Source organism: Anticarsia gemmatalis, chromosome 5 (genome assembly GCF_050436995.1).
Source record: "Anticarsia gemmatalis isolate Benzon Research Colony breed Stoneville strain chromosome 5, ilAntGemm2 primary, whole genome shotgun sequence".
Classification (NCBI taxonomy): domain Eukaryota; kingdom Metazoa; phylum Arthropoda; class Insecta; order Lepidoptera; family Erebidae; genus Anticarsia; species Anticarsia gemmatalis.
This window is the reverse complement of record NC_134749.1, coordinates 801989-822905: the sequence shown is the minus strand read 5'-3', so window position 1 is coordinate 822905 and position 20917 is coordinate 801989. Positions and strand designations below refer to the sequence as shown.

The 20917-nt window shown below is 32.3% G+C and overlaps 1 protein-coding gene across 1 annotated transcript in view; it reads right to left on the bottom strand.

Moving 5' to 3' along the window:
• The window catches only part of LOC142972748 (uncharacterized), a 42722-nt gene extending 38166 nt beyond the window's left edge, over positions 1 to 4556 (bottom strand). Inside the window, exon 1 of the mRNA XM_076114008.1 lies at positions 4451 to 4556. Within this exon, the coding sequence (XP_075970123.1) occupies positions 4451 to 4453 (3 nt within the window). The 5' untranslated portion in view covers positions 4454 to 4556. The remainder of the gene's footprint in view (positions 1 to 4450) is intronic.
• Between the last annotated feature and the right edge of the window lie 16361 nt (positions 4557 to 20917).

Here is a 20917-nt window from a genome sequence, read left to right as displayed (position 1 = left end):
ATAAACTAAACTATAACATATTATTAGGCAACTCATACACTTAACAGTTGAACAAAGGCCGGACATCCCCACAGTTGCGATACAGTTAATTCTAAATTACCTTTAAAACTTGTCACATAATTTTGCGCTTGAAGATAATTTCGGTCAGTTAATGACCGTTTACTATAAACGATGTTACTACACCAACAAATTAAACAGGCTGATGTTAAACACTTTAAAACGCAACTTATTTCCAAACAAAATCAAATATTTTACTTTATTCTACAAATCTCTGTACTCTAAAAATCTCTGAGTGTTAGTATTTTTACATCTCTCTATAAATAATGAGAAAATATTGAGTAAAATTTAAAAATCTATATTCATAAATGTTGCTTATTTTCTGATGATTGATTCAAACCCCCTAAAAACGAGCAAACCCCATAAAAATAATAAATTTTTACTCAAATATCTTAAAATACAAAAAAGAAATACCAATTTTCTCGTTCCCATTGTCTGCTACTTAGTCTTTACTCTAACTTTTTACTCTAATCCTCAAATAAACTAGCATCTTCTATTCACAGAACAATCTCCACTATTACATATATATCAATATCTATCAATAAAGACCACAGAACCTTTGATTCAAGTGACCTTCCACCCGATACACAAAATCATAAACCAAACTCCTTCTATACTCATGATTGAACGGCTGTCGCATTACCTGTGTATTGAAAGCCGAGGTCAAAGGTCACCGCCTAAACGACTAGTACAAGTTAATACTAAATGTCTCTTTATTGAAAATGATTAATGTGATAATAAAACATACATTCACTAAGTTGTAGGTCATAAGGAATAAATGCAGGATATATCTTGAGATTTGATTTGTGGGAATTTAGATGCATACGATTGATGAATCTGAAGATATATTATAATTTAATGTATTAAAGGTATTTTTTAAGAAGACAACTTTCGCTCTTAGAATTTTCTTTCGTTGTGGGGACTTTTACAAACATACAAACATCGAACACAAAGTACAACCAGACCCGACGCCATTATTTGTGGATCGCACAAATAATTGTTCCGTGTGGGAATCGAACCTACGAGCCCGACTCAAGGTAGCCTAGCGACTCGACGACTTAAACCACTGCGCCACGGAGGCAGACAAGATTTATAGTTTGTTGGAATTAAATAAGTGTTTGATAATAGTTAGCAGCCACAAGAATGCTACTATGTGTAACTAAGCTTAATTTCATAATCAAAATTTCGACCATGAAATTTTTATCCACAAGGAAAACTATACCAAACTCGGAAATCGAACCTGAATATAATTTGCAAAGCATTGTAAACGACGGTCAAATAAGCAAATCTAATCAAATCATTACCATACATAATCCAATAATTACATACAATTCATCAAAAGTTCATACAAAAATGTTAAAATTAAATATCATTTAGAAGCAGCACATTAAGTTGAACATCTTTAATTAATACGATTCTTGAGATCAATGACAAATTCTTACGTAACACACAACCTTGTACTGAGGTACATCTTTTTAATATACAAATATTAAAATTGTTCAACGAATCGATTTAAAAATTCCTTTGAACAAACAATGGGATATTTGTGTTGAGGTGCAAACCAGTTTATTAACATATTAACCGAAATTAAATATGCGGGATGTACGATTGTACAAGCATAGTACATGACGTATATCTGCAGTGATCGACTCGCTTTGCAAACCAAATTTTATGTTTCTATGATCCCAATGGCTGTTTAGGTACCACAAAACTTTGAGGTAGGCTTAGTTGCATTTTAAATACATTATAGTATGAAATTTGTATTCTATTTTTAGTATAATTATTATATTTTAATTGACACAGAGGCTATAAGTATTAACTTATAATGCTCTCATAAAGTTATGCGTGGAAATATATAAAAAATGAATCAGTATATTACTTTGTAAGACCCATTAAAAGATGATAAATTAAAATGCAAGAATCATAGTAATGTACAATAAGAATATTTGTATGTGCATATTTGTAATTAATTGTGTAATTATATCGTTTACATACTTTCACAATCGGTTCCTTCATACCATTCGTTTTACTCCGTATTATTGATGTTAATAAGTCATAAAATTGAGAGACAAGTGTGTTTAGGATTCAATAGAAGAATCGATATAATTGGAACAAATTTTAAATATAGCGTTGTTTCAAAGTTACAGCTTGCAGAAAAAAATCGAATATTGTTTAAAAACTTGCAGTAAATGCAATACTTCTATATTGTATCCATGTAACCCATATCCTACGCAAATTTATACAAAAAATTAGAAAAGGGAACGTTTCAAATGGCTTAAACTTTTGTAAAAAAGTGGGCATTCCGTGTTTAAATATTAAATACAGTTCAAAATCCGTGAAAAAGTTCCAAATATAACTGAAATAAAGTGAAAATAACTACAAAACAAAGTCACAGTGTTGCATATTCCATAACGTTTGTAAAATCCGTTGGATGTGACCTTTGCAAGACGGCCTTCGTTGCGTAACTCCGTCCTCCGGGCAACACGCGCATCTCTGTGGTTTACTGTCTTAAGCGTAATACTTTAAATAAATTCGCGCCATAATTATTGGTTTGTGTTGTAATGGTATTTTGGGTTATATATGGGCTTGTTTGTTTTATATTGATTAATTAATTATCTTTATTTCATTCAAGTTTGTGTAGAATAAACACTCATTGTGAAATTTTCGGAATAAAGCTTACAAGGAGAATAAAAAGACCTGACCTATTTTCATGAAAAATTTAGCACAGTTAGTCTTTTCGTAATCAAACTTTTTACGAATACAAACACGAACTGTATATTTTTAAAACAATGTGACTCTTTTGTGCATTTCTTATGCAAAAATATCTATGTAACACTTATTTTCCTTATCATTTTACGTAGGTAAAGATATACAAAAATCTATATTTCATCGTAACGTAATAGGATCTTTTAGTTGGCATTTATTCGACACCTAATTAATCTTGAAGCTTGTACCTACTCATGATTTATATCAACAAAAACCAATAATTTCCATCACTTCCACAGATTCACACCATACATTTACTATAAGAATTTCCCACGTATCGTAATCACACACGGTAACTAATCATGCGTCTTCATTAACCTATACCTATATCTTTCTATTACCTATCGATCGACCTAGATGAGTTTGATATAAAAGATAGGTCCATTGTTATCATCGCATGTAGGTACTATTGAATAAAATTATCCGCATTTTTTTAATTTTTGCCCCCAAATCTTAATGGTTTATTTCCCGTCATGTGTCTATTTTCTTTTAAACTAAGAACTGAATTATTTGTATCGTGTGTTACTCCTATTATTCCAGAAGTTTTCTGTTTCTTACAAACTAAAGTGTTCTACAAAAAAATCTTAATTATGTTTCAAAGGTTCTCATGTTTTCTGCAAATTTCTATGGTTTTAGTAGTATCTGTTAACATGACTGTGTCGTCTTTGACCTAGAATATCCTTAGCGAATATTGCTCTATTTGTGTTTTTAAATAGTATCCACTGAGCCTTAATCATAAAAATAATAATAAAACTTAAGGTGAAACAAGTATTTAGGTCATTGTCCTGATAAAGTTTTAAAATATAAGATTTTAAAATATATCTTTTACAACAAAATTTACTAATTTTGAAAATTACGACCTTTAAATCACAGAATTTTTGTTTAAGCAATGATGAATAATCGCAGAGTTAAAATTTACAAGATGATAATTACAGTAATTGCATGTTGTTAACTTCATTATTTAGTTGATATTTTTTAGTTTTTTATTCTATGACAATATAGTTAGTTAAGAGTACTATGAAATCATTCGGTTTCTTTTCATTATTTAAACATTATGACATTGGAATGCGTTGTGACATTCTTTGATAAACAACACGCGTTAGTGAGAAGAATCTTTTGTAATCAGCCATCTTAGTTTGAAAATCGTTGCAGAAAATTACGCAAAATAACTAAAATTACAACAACGACCTTCTTATTATTATAATGTTAAATGTTTTTGAATTAAAATAACGTTTAAATAAATTAAGGATGAAATGACGTAATTAGAAAAATATTTTTTTTGTACCAAAAAATAGTAAAAAATATTTTTTGCAAAAACAATTTTAAGGATTTCAATAAGATTTTTGCAGCATTATTTCACAAAGTAGTAAAATTAATTACTCATTGTAACCACTACGCTCTATTTAAGGCCATCCTCAAAAGCAAATTATTTTTCAAAACACTTTACTTAAGACTATTTTAATTATTTAAATTAATTAATTAATTTTATTTTCTTTAAAATCAATAAATAAAATTATTAACAAAAAAGTTGTTAATTGTCAAAAATTTGAACATAATTTTAATTCAAAAACACTTGAAAACACACAAAAAAAAATCTTAACGAAAAAAAAACATATTTCCTACTCACCATTTTTCCTTAGTTTTGACTAGCACATCCACTGCATAATTTACAAGTTCACACAACACCAAACGCGTGTCACAGGGCGCATGCGCGAAACGTCTGAGCTTCGCATGCGCCGGTCACATGTCATATATACCACCTACCAACTAAATAAAGCCTGAAAGTTCGCTTGACATTGATCATTCTTTAACATCTGCCGATGAATTTTTTCGCTTTTGTTTTCAGGATTTAGAGCAAGTGACAAAGAAAATTATAGTTGTAGATAGTAAAAGTTGAAGTTAGGGGTTGAAACAGACTCGGGAAGGAAGGGAATGCGAGGATTATGAAGCTAGGAAATGAGTAGAAGGTTCAAATTCGATGACCCGCTACAATTTCAAATCTGCAATTTTGCAGGAGATTTAAACACACTTATTTAGGTATGGTTCTAAAGCCTTTATATTTGATAAAAACACTGTGACAATTAATAAATTAAAATTAAATTTTACTTTCTTGCGTACAAATTTTCATTCACTATTTCACTCTCCGAGCAATGAAAATAGGAGTGTATTGGCGAAATTGACACAATTTTCGCTGTTAACCTTGTGGCCTTGGGCCTGTAGCTATTCTATTATAGATAATAAACTACTATGTATCAGCTTAGCCTTTTTCCAAACTATGTTGGAGTCGGCTTCCAGTCTCACCGCATAGAGCTGAATACCAGTGTTTTACATGGAACGACTGCCTATCTGACTTCCACAACCCAGTTATCTGGGATACAACACGATATCCTTCGGTTAGACTTGTTGTCAGACTTTCAAGCTTCTGACTACTGTCTAACTAAGGCTTCTGACTAAGGCTGTCAAAGATCTTCGGAAATGACAGCCGGGACCCACAATTTAACGTGCCTTCCGAAACACGGAGGAACTCGATATGTGTAAGATGATCACCCATCCACAGAACAACCTCGGCTAGCGTGGCTCAACCTCAGAGACCGATCCGCGCGGCTTACGTTTACTAGGCCACGGGCTCTTCAGACATTGATTATAGATCAATAAACTACTCTTATAACATAATATGTAAGCGTAAAATAAAATTAGATTAAAAAGTTCTCTTTCCAGAAGAAAGGAATTTCACCAGTTTGAAATATTCATTTCTGCTTGGACCACCAGGGTGGTTAATATAGTAAATCTATGCAGTTAGTAGAATTTATATATTATAGTAAATAATTTGTCAAAACTATTTAACCGATTAAATCTTAAAATATGTAAATTAACTTTAACCACCGATGACCTCAACATTATTGTTTTATGAAGCCTAATTTTGTAAAAAAACAAAAGAATCAAGCAATCAAAAACATAATAACAATATTTTTGGTCGCCAATTTTAATTGAAAACCATTTTGATCTATCGTTAAAATATTATAAACCAAATAATTAGAATTCAAAATGGATCTATCAAAGTTAGCGAGATATTTTGCCAAGATAAAGCTGATAATCTACAAGTGCCTGAGAGAAAATTCATAACAATTTCGATCACATCAACTTTCACACAAAATTATTGTGCCGAAATTGATTTATTTACGAACTAGAATGCATGTTGAACACACAGATACCAAAGTGAAGACATGAAAGTTTCAAGGCCGAGAAAAGCCGAGCATTTCCGAGATTGGAGCAAGCGCGCACTAGTGGCATCCGTCGCCGTGACTGTTTTATCACTGTTATCAAATCTATTGAGTGTCTTCCAAGTGCCTGCATCTACATAAGTATAACCAGTGTAACCAGCGCCGAAACATCAGGCATATCAAGGTAATGTGCGTGGTCGCGTTAATCCCGTAACCTATGATACGTCTATAATAAACATGTAACATGAAACTTTGTAGTGACAAAAGGCACCATTGCGCGGCTAGCTTAATGCTTGACAAAAAACATGTTAAAGAAACAGAATTATTTAATTGGAAAATATTTCGTGGTATCTAGCTAGCTGTCTGAATATAGCGTACAAAACGGATGTACACCATCTTTGTCGCTGCAAAAAATCTTATGATAATAATATGTTCTCCCCATAAAGTATTGAGAATAAGTCATCTTTAACTTATTATAGTTTTCAGATCCGTGTAGTTTTTATAATCTTCAAGTTATGACTAAACCGAACCGTTAATTCACTAAACTGTATTTTCCTCTTGCAAAGATTCACCAATGCGGAAGCGTTTTTAAGCCAATTTCAAACCTAATTTTCGTTTTCAGACAGACACAATTATGTTCTAATAACATTTAAAGGATGTTTCATTAAAGATCCCCTTTAAATATGACCTTTGCGCATCAGTTTTCTTGATTAACAATCAATCAGGTACAGTCAAAAGCAATCATATGTTAACTATAGTATTCCTAGTAAAAATAAGTAAGTCCCTATTCTCAGTTTTAAGTGACAATACAGTGGTATACACTTAGGACCTACTGGATATTTTTTACTTTATTATTTAATAAGAATTATGTTATTTTCAGGCATAAATATACAATTGCAAAATTAACAGTCTTCATATTTTTGCTAACAAGTGTCGCATAAAGATGTCGAACAAGTGTTCAAGATAATATGTCGATACTTCAATAATTCAAACAGCAAAACAAATATAGTCAGAATATAGTAAAAAGATTGGTCATAATAATGTATGGAAGATCGAAATAGATAAAAGTGTGACATGACATTCAAAATCCCATGGAACATTCGTGATGCAGTGATAACACGCGGAACTTATGTCGTTTTCAATGTTATTGCTTATCAATAGTATTGTTTCAATCATTATTTCAATTATAAGGTACTTCTGCTTCGTCCGCGTGGAAAGATTTTTTGAATTAAAAAGTGTCTTATGTAGAGATAAATAATTTGTGCCAAATTTCACTTCATAAACAAATTTTAGGTTTAAATAGTATCAAGCAAACATTCATGCTGGCAGGTTTTCGCATTTATAACAAGAGTCTCTCGCTGAAGAACTATCGAAGCTCTACCAAAATTTTAGTCTTCAAATATATTCAATTTTATTTTTCTATGAAATTTGACTTTTTAATGCACAATTTTGATTTCAATACCACCGCTTATATACAAAATGATTATACTTCTACGTTTCGTAGAGATATACAAGCTCGTAAAGCCTCAATTGAATTGATCCGCATCAAGCATTCTTGAGGTGTTACGTGTCTCATGTTAAGGCCATTTTCACACTTTGACGTAAGACATTGCAACAATAAGCGTTTTTTTTTCAGCGTTACTAGTTCGCAACGTGTAAACTAAGTGCATCACGAAGACATGTTTTCATGAAGAAGACAGTAGAGTCAGTCCTTTGTTACAATGGGTTAAAATTGTGACGATAATGTACTAGGAGTCAAGATAATTATTTAGTTTGTTTCAATGATCACTAAAAATCAAAAAAGGCAGTATAAATATTGAAAAATATATCCGAGACTCTAGGATAAACAGCCACAACATAGTTGCACGATCCATATTATAAGCACAATTTATTTTGCTATGATCATTTTGCAAAATTGTAACTTTATGTTCGATAGAATTTTTCTACGATTTTATCGTGATAACTATTACCAATTATACATTTTATATAAATACAATAAGATTATCGCACTATATCTGCAACAATAAAACACATCAATGGCGTCACTCAGTCTAAATTATTTTGTCACATATCCATTAGAAGAAGAATTTGTTCTAAAACGTGTTACTACACATCAATCGCATTGAATACATAAATACTAATGTTTTGCATTAAACAATCGACACCAACGCTTCTCCACGAGGTTTTTTACGACTTTACTGACCTTAGAAGTAGATATATTTTGTAATATCATTTTAGATACGTTTATCCGTATGACAAGATGTATGTGTTACTGTAAAAGCCCGAACGGTGGTAAATCCTAAGATTTTCCGGTATAACCTAAGATTTACCAACTCGCAATGGTAAAAGTCCGAATAATTCTTTTATTTCGAACTTTTACCTATATTCACTTGATGATGTCGAGATGTCGCCGGAGCCCCGCTTTGCGGGGCTCCTCCTTCTGGGTGGTTAAAAAAAAATAACCACGAAGGCTAAGGTGGGATCTTCGCTTCGCTCGCTCCCACCTTAGCCTTTTGACCTAACCTACCCATGTCGCTTTGCCCAAAACTCCTTCTTTATAACTATGTCACAGTATATATTTATACCGTGAAATAGTTATAAACATAGTTATGAAGGAGGATTTTTTTATATATCGTAACATAGGTTTAAAACTCTGGCTTGTTCGGACTTTTACCATTGAAAGTTGGTAAATCTTAGGTTTTACCGAAAAATCTTAGGTTTTACCACAGTTCGGGCTTTTACAGTAACATATGGATGTGAATGTGGCAAGGGAAGTTTGTAAGGATCGTACAAAGTAGCGTTCTTTAGTCTCTGGCTACTCGTATAGGAAAAAGGCGTTAATATTATGTAAGTGTGTGTTATCCATTAGACGGAATTCAGCGGGTAAAATGATTGGCTTCGATATATCAAAAATATTGAATTAATATCTTGGATATTTCCCACAAAGCGTACGTGGGGAAATTATACTAATGTGAAGATGACATTTGTGATTTTCCTGTGTTTGCGTAATTGGCTTAGGCCCCAGCTGTCTTACGATATATTATGATGTCGGTAACTCGTGAAGCGTTGAGGACCATGTTATATTTATTTATTTTTTGGATGAAACACAATTCGTATGATTAACTTCTACTACCACTTCTTGTTTGAAACGTGCAGTAGCTCAATTCTCAGAACATTCAAGCAGGCTAAGGAAAAAGAAGTAGTGTAGTGAATTAATAAACCCAGGGCATTATACTATCTTGTAGCTCGATTCTCTACTACTCAAGACTAATCAAATAAACAACCTGCTAGCTTTCGAGAAATTTTACACGAAAAACTGTCTAGCGCCTCTACCGGACTCCGTAAGAACTATTTGGCAATGCATTTTAAAAGTCAAACTCTCGATACTCGGCAGTACGGACTATAGACTATTGCGCTAAAGAATTTCTATATTTTTTAAAGGAATAGTCTGCTTTAGATTAGTTCTCAGATATTTCACAAAAGCTTTTTCATTAATTTATTTCATTACATAATATTTATTCAGTTCTTATCTCAAAATTGTATCATCAATGAAACAATTTGATGAAACATAAATATATGTATGTTATGTAAATAACTTCAAGTCAATGTCATTTTAGTGCTTAATAGTTTTATTTTTGTGCAAATATTCGTATTATTATTTATTAGAAGCACTAAATCTGTCTAGAACCGTTTTGGTCTTAATTTATTTTGATGCTTTATTAATAAAATAACTTAATATTTTGGTGTATTTTACAGATAATGTCTGTTGGTAAACTACGTTAATGAAAAAAAGCATTTTAATTAGCTACTTATTTAAACAACTTGTTTCAATGACAATTCTATTTTAGTGTTTAAACTATCCCATTGAGTGCATACAATACTAAATTGCTAAACTTTTATACAAATAAGGTACCGTGACCTTAAAATTCTGATCCCGTTTAAGACCCATTTAGCAATTTAGTCTAGCCTTACAATGTCCCTAAAGCTTAGCCTTCATATACTAAGCTATATATCAATTGACTCCTTAATATTGACGACATTAAATCATCTTCAAAAAGTTTAAAGTTGACAGCAGAGCAAGACCCAGACCCATAGTAAAATAAAAAAAAAATATCCCATTAAATTTCCACTGCTGGCATGGCTGGCTATAGCCTATGGCCAATTGCAGACCTATATACTTTTAAATTTGCCACAAATAGTGGCAAATTAGCCGTGAACGTAATCGGGCTTAAATCTTATATTTTTCATGATATTTTCTCTTTAAAGACAAGTCTGGCAATTAAAAAACTTTTGTCACTGAGTCTTTAACGAACACACAAAGACGACCAAGCAGTGTAAAAGTCCACAATCATTTTGTAAAGGCCATCTACAAAATCTGATATTTATTGTCTCATTGATAAATTGTTTTCGATATCTTACTTGGGTCACGGAAAACTAGATCATAATAATATTATACTATTCTATTTTATATTCGATATCTTTGTAGTAATTTAAATAACTATGTGAATGATTGATATCGACCACATTCTCGGTAAGATGAATAAGGGCAGCTGATGAAGATTAATGGATAGAATGGTGAAATAGTAGTAGAGAAGTATATGAATATACATACATACATATTTGATTTTAACTGCACGTTTGGCGCAGTGGTTAACAAAGTCAACTCCACAATAACCGTAGCGCTGCATATATCAGGTTCGAATCGCACCCGAGATAAATATTTGTGTGATATACCCTAGTATCTATTCTGCGCCTGGATGTAAATTTATCTATAAAAGTATGTATTAAGTAGTAAATAAGTATGTTTATCATTTGTCTGGTCAAAACCAAACAGCATATTGAAGAGCAACGAAAAATTTTTCATGATCAAATTCTCATCTAGAATTACAAGTAAAAACAACACATCGATTATATTATATATCTAATGATAGAGCCGACAGAGTAACTAAAAATAAATCTAAGCAGTTTACGACAGTACGCAACTGCATTTGGACAATACTTATCTCGTAAACCTATAACGATTGTCCTCGACACGTCCTCAAATTGAAACTGACGCGATGTATTGAGAATCTAGCCGATTGTTGCATTCTGTTGGACCATAAATCAATTGTATGTCATCTGTTTTGTGTATAGTGTGTTATGATACGATAGTCAGATAGTTAGGTTGAAAAGACCATGGTATGTTGATGGTTTAAGTCTAAAGAAAGTTAAATAAAAGCTCAATTGGTTATGATATTTTAAAGCTATTACGCTGTAATATTTTATGAGAAACTCACGTAGTGCATTTTATTTTAAAACATTTGGTCAACGGTGAAAGACATTGACAATACGCAGGTACAATCTCGATTCTCATAATCCGTTAAAACGGATAACCGACATCACCAGTGAGAGATCAAGCGCAAGACCGACCACTTTACAATAGCCTAATTTCGGGCAATCACTGAGCAATTCGTAACAAAAAAAGCTCAAAAAGTCAGAAACTAGTTTTTGACCCGATTCGGGATTTGAACCCGTGACCTCTATGCCGCAGTCGCATATTATGTCGATTGTGCTTCAGTCCAAAACGTTTACCGTAACGTACCAGCGTTTTAAATAAACTTTTTTGTACTTTAACAAAGCATGATTTTCTAATAAGAAGTTTTAGGTTTAAATAACATTAGTAAACACAAAATCCAAACAATAAACTACTTAGAATGGAGTAAACCTGTCTATTTACAAGAGAATTCGTCGCAACAGTTCAATGGGATGTGAACCCGCAACCTTTAGTTCGACAGCAGTTAACAGATGCCACTAAACCAGTCGGTGATTTAACTATTTATTTGTTGTTAATGCTTGTTTCGCAATTGCTAGGGATATTATAGAAACAACTTATGTATTATTTTTAAAATTATATTAAATTTTATTTCTACTTTTGACCTTTAATCCATTAGTAGCCGAATGCGGATCACAAGTCTATAATGTGGGATGCGTGGAAAAGAATATTTAGATCTTTGACCTCTTACAGAAAGGGTGGGTCTCCAGGAGTTAAGTAATAACCTAGAGTAAAGATAATATTTTTATCGCCGCCGAAAAAAAATCCTTAAGTCCTTGAGTTAGTGGTCAGGTATGTCTGTATCAATGGATCTATCCGGTCATAGAGAAGAGACATTCGGGCATGCGATACTGACCTTCCCGAGCTGCCTTCACCAACTCCTTCCCTCTAGCTGTAATGGAAAAACAAGACAAAGAAAAAGAGTCTATCACGCTGCCCAAGAGCGAATAGGTACGATTGCGGGGTAGCCCTCCAAGTCAATAATTGTGTTAATGAATTCTTAGGCATGCTAGGTTTAATAAGCAAGTTTATTACACTATAAGAACGGATTATTGTCTTTATGATAAAACTTTATTGTAATGGATTACATTAAAAACACGCGTATATATTAAGTACTCTTCATAGGCCCCAGTGTCAAACTAGATAAATTAATTGCATTAGAATAAATAATCGTATTAACCAACGATGAGCATAATTTATACAATAATATTTATAATATTATGATTATACAATGATTGTGATTTATTACACATTTGATTAATACCTAAATATTCATATTATTTATATTTAAATTTATATATCTGTCTGTCTGTCCAATTTTTAAAATTGATTTATTTGTAAGATTAGTCTAGATGTCATACAAACATACAGACATACATACATAAAATCTCGCCTTGTTCCCAAAAGGGAAGGCAGAGACGAAAGCACACTACTTGATACGATCCATACAAACTTCTCATACTTCATACAAATCCATATATCTTGGCATAAAGGGTATGGTCGTAGTCCAGTGTAACTTGATCAAACCATCGGGTAAAAATAAGGTTTCTTTAATTGTAGTTTAACTTTAACATTTTGTACAATTTAGGCCTTCAAACTCAAACGAAACCGCATTACGAACTAGTTCAAATTAATTGTTAGATGAACACGCGTAATGGCGAAGATTATTAGTAATAGATGCCTTAACCTACTTGTCTCCAAAACCTTGAGGGTATTTTAATTTTGTTTACGTGATCCTGCCAGAATATTTCATCAGAACATGTGGTTCTGATATTGCAAAATGCATTACCTTAGGAATGTGATAAGAAAATACACGGATTGCAGATGGTAGAAATATTTTTTGAACTTTTACATACCTAAATATATATAATATCTAGCCAGGTCAATTCGAAGGAGTAGGTGTGAGAGGGGAGAGTATGAATTAGACTACGATTACTTATTTGTATCGCAACACTGAACACTGTTAAGTTACACCTATAAGATATTTTGTACCCATATTTACTTATTCCATATTTTCATACAAGTATTTAATCCCAGGGGCGAGAATATTACCAACTCCGGGTTGCTATTAAGCAATATTTTAATACAAATTAGAAATGACTAATAGTTCTTCGCCCAACTTGGAAATCAAATCCGAGACGTTATCATCCGATACACGGGTTTACATTGTTAAAGAATAGTTTAAAAATCTGAGGCATGCGAGCTTTTATTAAGATGTTTTTTCTTCACTTTTAAGACTAGTAATAGCTATTTGTGTTACTACAGATGCGATGTATGTATGTATAAGCTGGATACTTTCTTAGCTCATCTAAAAAATAAAACTTTTAGTGATTCGTATCCCACAGTCACATTGACATAGATAATGTTATATCATTGAACGCGGGGTGAAGACGTGAGATCCATCTCGTAAAGAAATGCTCTCAGGTCAAGTACAGCATCCTTAAGTACTGCCTTGTTTAGGTATCTACATCTTGTGGTAGTGACACTAATTGTTCTTTAATTTTTCTGTCTTTTAGCTGGCTCAGTGGACTGAGTGGTAGTATACGTATAAATACTTACATAAATAATATCCCGTCGATTGTTCCCGAATATGTAGGCAGTGTACGAAAAACCACCCACGTTTTGCCATTTACAATTTCAGTTCCTTATAATAGGCAGCAGGTCTATTGTTGTTTACAGTTCTTTCTTTAGTTTTAAGCTGTTTCTGTGGCGTTTCCAGAAGGTGTTGTGATATTTTTCAGTTCTCTGTGATATTTTTTTTATGTGCAAGTCCGTGAGACAGGAGACAAAAACTAATCAATTTAAGATTTGTCCGAATGCAGCAGTTTTTATCAATTGTCGTGATGATTCCCTCACATAAAATTTTTCGGCAATTACCATACAACAATGGTATACTAATTTGCTATTATGTAAAGAAACAAAAAGGAGCAAGAAGAAGTCGATTTTGTGATAATTGAAAATTCAAACTAATGTTCCGGTTAAAAAAATAAAATACCTAAAAGAAAATTAAACTGACTAAGCATATTTATTGATAGCCAACTTATATGTTTGCAACCATAGAGCAGAATTAGACTTACTTTATTTTTTAAATATTCCCGTTTTATATACTCATGAAAATAAACTGTATTCATCAATATTAACATACTTATTATACCAGAAGGTGTGTAAAATAGACCCAAGTTTCTCGAGGTTATCCTCTCGAGAGGTTATTATGGGGCGAGCATGTAGCCATTTGTCAGGCACATTATCAAACTTTTATGTAATTTAGAAAATACCAAATATACTTTGCTCGACCCGGGTATTAAACCCTCGACTCTCGAGATCAGCGGTCGGATACATTAAGAACAGGGGCAGTCCTCACCACAAACAACATTGAAACAGTTACATTGTATCCCCATAATTACAAACAAACTCTTGTAAAACTAAGTGACAGTCAAAAACCGCATGCTTCACAAATCGTGATAACATTACAGGTCAAGATCATTATTAGAATCTAAAATATTCTAACACCCAACAATGTTCTGTCGACATTTTGTTTGCAAAAGTTATTCGGATTCCGCCATGACACTTGTGATGTGAATAAATCGCTGAGTGAAAGGACGTGAACTTTGTTAAGTAACTTTAGGTATTAATTTTTGATGTATTATTGTTTGTGTGTTCCTGTATTGTGCAACACGCTTAAATCAGTGTTCGTCATTTTATTTGATACTTGCTTCTGCCGTTCCCTAGGAGAGTTGACGTCAGGCAAGCGGCTAGTTCTAAAAACACCAGACAAATCCCGACTCCATTTAACGTGAAATAAGGACAAGAAAAAAAAAGACTTGATTCTGTCCGTATGAAAAGCTGTCATGGGCTAATTCTGTGTGTTAATCCGGGGTTCAAACAATATGGATACCATAAAAACCTGTTCCGAAGATAATTTTAAAAAAGATATGATTAAAATTTATTATTTTTCCTAGGTCCAGCAGTGAACGTCTTTTGACTAAAATAATGGTTGTGATTATCAAGTAAACTAATTAACCGGATTAAGGAAGTGCTCATCAAAATATGCAAACGAGTAATACAAAATAAGGCACTAAAAATATAAGGTTATCATATTTTAACAATAAAACAGCAATTAGTTTTATTTGTAACCCATAACCATTATAATAATGAAACTATAACTTTTCAACTTCATGGGTATTAAAATTTGCATTCCATACTATGCTATATACTAACGTTTATACTTATAAATGAAAATTTTGTGCGTCTGTGTGTTACACTTAAATAATAAAACTAGAGTAAGAAAACAGCTGTGTCAACTTCACTTAAAGTAGGAAGAGATGACAAGACCAAGAAGAAAATTCCCAATTTGCTTTAAAAGGGGAATAAAACCATATTATCGTGAAAAACCGCGCGGCTGAGCTAATAATTTCACAAATAAATCAATTCACGCATTAATTTATGCGATTTTAATGACGATTATATATATAAATAAGTTTTGATAAATTGAAAATAGTGTTTTAATTAAAAACAGATGCCTTATAGGCTGTTGTTTGAAGGTTGTATGCGTAATGTTTCTTAATACGAAGTTCTTGAGATACTTTGCTCATAAGAATTTGAAGATGACTTACATTTAAATAGAAGAATGAATATTGAAGATAAACGATGTCGCAAGGTTGAAGGGCAATAAATATAATGTTAATTTATTGGAATATATTTTCTATTCACAGTAAAATTGGGTTAAAGTCAAGTGACTATTTGCGACCGATGACTTTTTTTGATAAGTCATGTTCAGCAGATGGAAATGAAGAAGAAACTTTATTGGTAAGTGAAAACAATTATTTAAATTAATTATTACAAATAATTGTTTCGGGTCTGGTTGTGCTTTGTGTCCGTTGTTTGAATGTCTGTAAAAGTTCCCGCAACACAAGAGCACTATTAGCGCTGAAGTTGTCTTTAAAAAAAATAAAATGTACTTATTTGTGTTTACTTAGGATTATAACTGCGATGCCATCTTGTAACAGTCAGAGGTTATTCCCAGTTAAATCCTATATTGTAATTATAATATTTTAGGTTTAGAATTAGTAAGAGAACGTAACGTACCTTGCGTAAGAAATAATTTGTTTATTAATATAAATATCTCAGTTGACATCAATCTTGTAATCTATCGAGCAATTTTACTACTGATTCAGTTGTCACTGCGTTTTGCAACATTTCTAAGAGACAAAGGACAACTAACTATAATAGATTTAAACCTTTTATATCCAGTAACGATATCCAAGGAAAATGTTCATTCAGATTATTTATCTTTTATTTTATGGTATGGTTGTACAGACACAAGGTAGGACCTTTCATGTACATTATAGAAATACAAAACAATATTAGCTATTGTCTAGATAAATTGTGCTTGCCAATGCTCCCTACTGAGTTGTTGGACTATAGTGGCTAACCTCGTGTCAAAGTTGTTCAAGCCGCCTGAGAAGCTTTTAACATGGCTTAATGACTGCTGTCGTTTTTGACAACTACTTAGACCGACTTTTTACACGCCGCCCAAAGCACGGATACGTAAAACTCAAAAACTAAGCGGCCTTCCATAAACTTGAAACTAGATAAAATACTGCATTCAACTTAAATTTTATCGTTCTTCTTTTGTGTTGACAATTTATACAAAATACAACAAAGACTTAAACTCGATTCCTTTTACACGAACAGTCTATTTTCATTGATTGTGTGGCGTCAGACAATTAAATTTACGACTGACTTAAAGGTTGGCGATTATAACGTTAACGATTAGTAAGACGAATTACTTAGGCGTGTTTCATTAACAGGTGACACCACAAATGTGCTATTAATTACTTATTTTATTAACTTGAACTTTGAATTAAATAAATAATTTCATTCCATCAGTCATTTGATTCAAAACTAAGCAGAGCTCAGAACAATTACTCGTGCTTACCACACAAGGATATGTCATACCACACAAGGATATGTTCAAATCCAGCCCACGCGGCGGTTATTGCGGCGAGGCGATCACTTTAACCACTGCGCCAAACGTGCATTATCAACTTGAACTTCCGTGCTTGGAGACACCCAGCTACATATTATGTTGTAAAATTACTGTCAAAATTTGGTTAATTGAAACAGATTGGAGAGCAACGACCAAATATTTTTTTTATTATATTTGGTTGGGAAAAAGTCTTTTCGCATTATGGTATTTAAAGGGAAAAAAAATTGTTGTAATTTGTCAAAGGTCTAAAGTTCACAAAATCGTCTTTAAATCACGTTTTGTCCTGACGTCACGTGTCGCATGTCAATATAATTTATTTACCCCATAATGTTTTTAATAGAACTGTTTTATAAATTAACCAGTTAGGTTAACGAACTCTTAAGTTTAACTATGAAAACGGATCAAGGATGTCATAGAGAAGAGAAATAAACAAGATTAGTTTTAGGGTTCCATACCCGTTAGATATTTTTTTCTAATTTACATATACTTTGAAAGACATTGGTGTGTTGCCTCGAGTTCGAACCATTGACTAAATGTACATACTTAGACCACTCGGCTATCACTGCTTAGTAATTAGCAATTGCTGGAACGGTTAAAGAAAACTTGCCTAAAAATTCTTTAACGCTTAAGGCATGAAAAGTCCTCATCCCATACTCGGTCATTCAGACTTGGCCTTCGCTAAATAATAATAATATATGTTGGTCTGTCTTCAGGCTGTATCTCATCATCTCAACCGTGGTAATTGAAATGTTTACAGACGATGTACAAGCTTGGTGCCATTTTAACAAAAATATTTAAAAATGTCTTACTAAATAAATGTTTAAGGCGCTCCCAAACAACAGTCATGATGTTTTTGTAGTTTTTTTTAATAATGGTACGGAACTCTTAATGCGCGAGTCCGACTTGCACTGAGCCGGGTTTTTAAAGGTTTTCCCCGGTTTCCGGATTTCGAATGTGCGTTCAGTTTATTGTCTTGCTTGACAACATTTTTTTTACGCCAATCGTTAGAGAATTTGGAAAACGTCATTGATAGACGAGATCCTGCAACGTCAGGATGAGATGTGATGTAGAAATACAAAATAATGACGTCACTATCTCGTACTTTTGCTGGGAATTTGTGCCTTTTACAGTTTCCGGTCACATTTTTATTTATTTTATTTACGTAATAAAATATAGGAGGAACATGTTACGTGCACAAGCTATAATAATAACTTTTTCGTTAACTCTATGGATTGTATGTTTATTGCAATGGTACCATGACAACAAGTCAGTATCTGCTTGTTGTTTCCAAACCCAGTTTCAATTAGTTTGTTCAAGCTAACGCAAGTTACTATTAGGTAAAATGTCACCTTTTGTTTGCAATATGTGATAATTTTACAAAAAGAACAATCTTGTGGTGTACAAAAATGTCTACCACTCTAGCACAGCGTTAATAAGTGTGACTTCGCATAGAAGCCTAAGGTTCAAATCCTACAAAAAGTCATTCGACTTCATACATGCTTCAAAAATTTAAAGATTCTTGTGTAAATAAAAACAACAGCAAAGAATATGTATATTATTGTATATACTTATTAAGTTATTATCTTAAGAGATAAAGATTATCTAAATATCTTGATAATATTCTTTAATCTAACTAAAATATTTGAAACCACATCATCAAGGTTTATTGCATAACAGCTAAACATTCGCGTCAGATGACATTATGTTTATATTTGAATTAATTCATATTTCCACAAACTTAATGATTAGTTAGAAGTTCATCAAAATAGTATTAGCCCACACAACTTGGTAGATTAATTAAAGTTAGTTTTTACAAAAGACTCGGTTTCAAATCATAATAATTCATGGTAGTATTTTTATTTTAATTGATGTTATTACAGATAAATCAATAACGTAAATTGATATTTGGTTGATATTCATTTCAATTTATAATAATTTATTTTTCATATTTTTGTTTTTTCGCTGTTATGCGAATAAGGATAGCAAGTAGAAGACAAAAATAAAAAAGCAATTGTGTTTTCTTAAAGTTAATATCTTGAAGTTAATGCTCATTATCTTGATTTCAATGATATTTTTATTAAGGCACGCGCTGGCATATCGATCCTAAGTTCAGTGAAAACTATCTAGATACTAACGGAGATGGAGAAACTACTTCAGTTTGTTACTTTTTCAAGAAAACCTCCTCTAAAAGTTTATGAAAGTAAACACAAATAGGTTAAAAGGGCAGAATATGAAACAGAGCTCTTTATCAAAAAATAATTAATTAATTACTCGAAACTTCTTCACTTGACAAATTATGATGTAACATTATTATTATGATAACACTGACCTCATAAAACAAGAAAATAGTTTCCAATCAACTTTGAACTTGGCATTTAATTAAGTTACAGTTATTTACTTTATTTATTTGTACGTTATAACAGATAAAACTAACTATAAAGTTATTGAAAACTATGTTTATTTGTTTTTATGATTAGAGTTTTGTCATTAAATTCCGAGATCAAAATACAAGCATATAAGAGTTTTTTTATTTACCGGATTTCGTGAATGGCATAAACTGATATAGGCTGCAGGCAATGAAGTCTAACCGGGGTAAGAGCTTACCCGACAACCATATGCACAAGAGTAAGGCTTTTTTGTTGAGAGCCACGTCGTCACGTCACGCACAAGACTTTCTGAACGACTTAAATTTCGGTGGTGGTCACTGGTCCAATACCTGGGACCAATTTTTAAAATTTTTGTTAGATTTTTTTAAAGTATCCAGCCTGAATTTAGATAACATACCAGATAACGCTGGCCTATTGTAACACTGAACTAAATTTTACTTTTTTAAGTGTAATTATATTTCGTACATTAATTAACTTACAACCTCAGATACGCTGTCAGAAAGGGCTTTCGAATCTCTTAGTTAAAGTTGTCCAAACATTTGTTTCCATATATATTTCAAACATTGAAAGGGCGTATCAATATTGGTAATATGTAGATTTTACGAGCCTTATCAAACCTTAAAGGGTTTCGCACTTGCTCAATTTCCTACGCGTTTGAGAAATTCGGTAAACCGGTTTTAGTGTAATAGATGAGCTGGCAAACTTGTCACTTGTTGATGAAATCTTTGGGTCAATATATTAGTAATGTGGTAAATTCTTAAGGGCAGTCTGCGGTTTTGTCATGTTAGAATAAGTGACGAAATGACAGGTCAATATGTGTTTGAGATTATGATCCGAAGGCGTGTTTAGTTTTGTAGATATAAAGTTCTTATATAACGGCGCATTGTGTCTAGCTTTCGCATTCGATTGCGGTTTAGTCTATGTTTTGCTTTCTTTTAAAACCTCGATATTCCTTTGTTTTTTCCTTTTAGAGTCTGCAGTAGTTAAGAAAAGTTTTTAATGTTTTAACTTAAATATTAAAAGTGCTTATTTGTTATGCCGAGATTATCTCTCCAATTAAGATTCGTTTTGAAAAAATATTTTTATGTATGACAGTTATTTTCACGAGGAAAACTTAAGACAGTCACCATCTCCTACAACCTTAAAAGTGAGTCAATCTGCAGGGCATAGCTAGTAAATAAAGAAG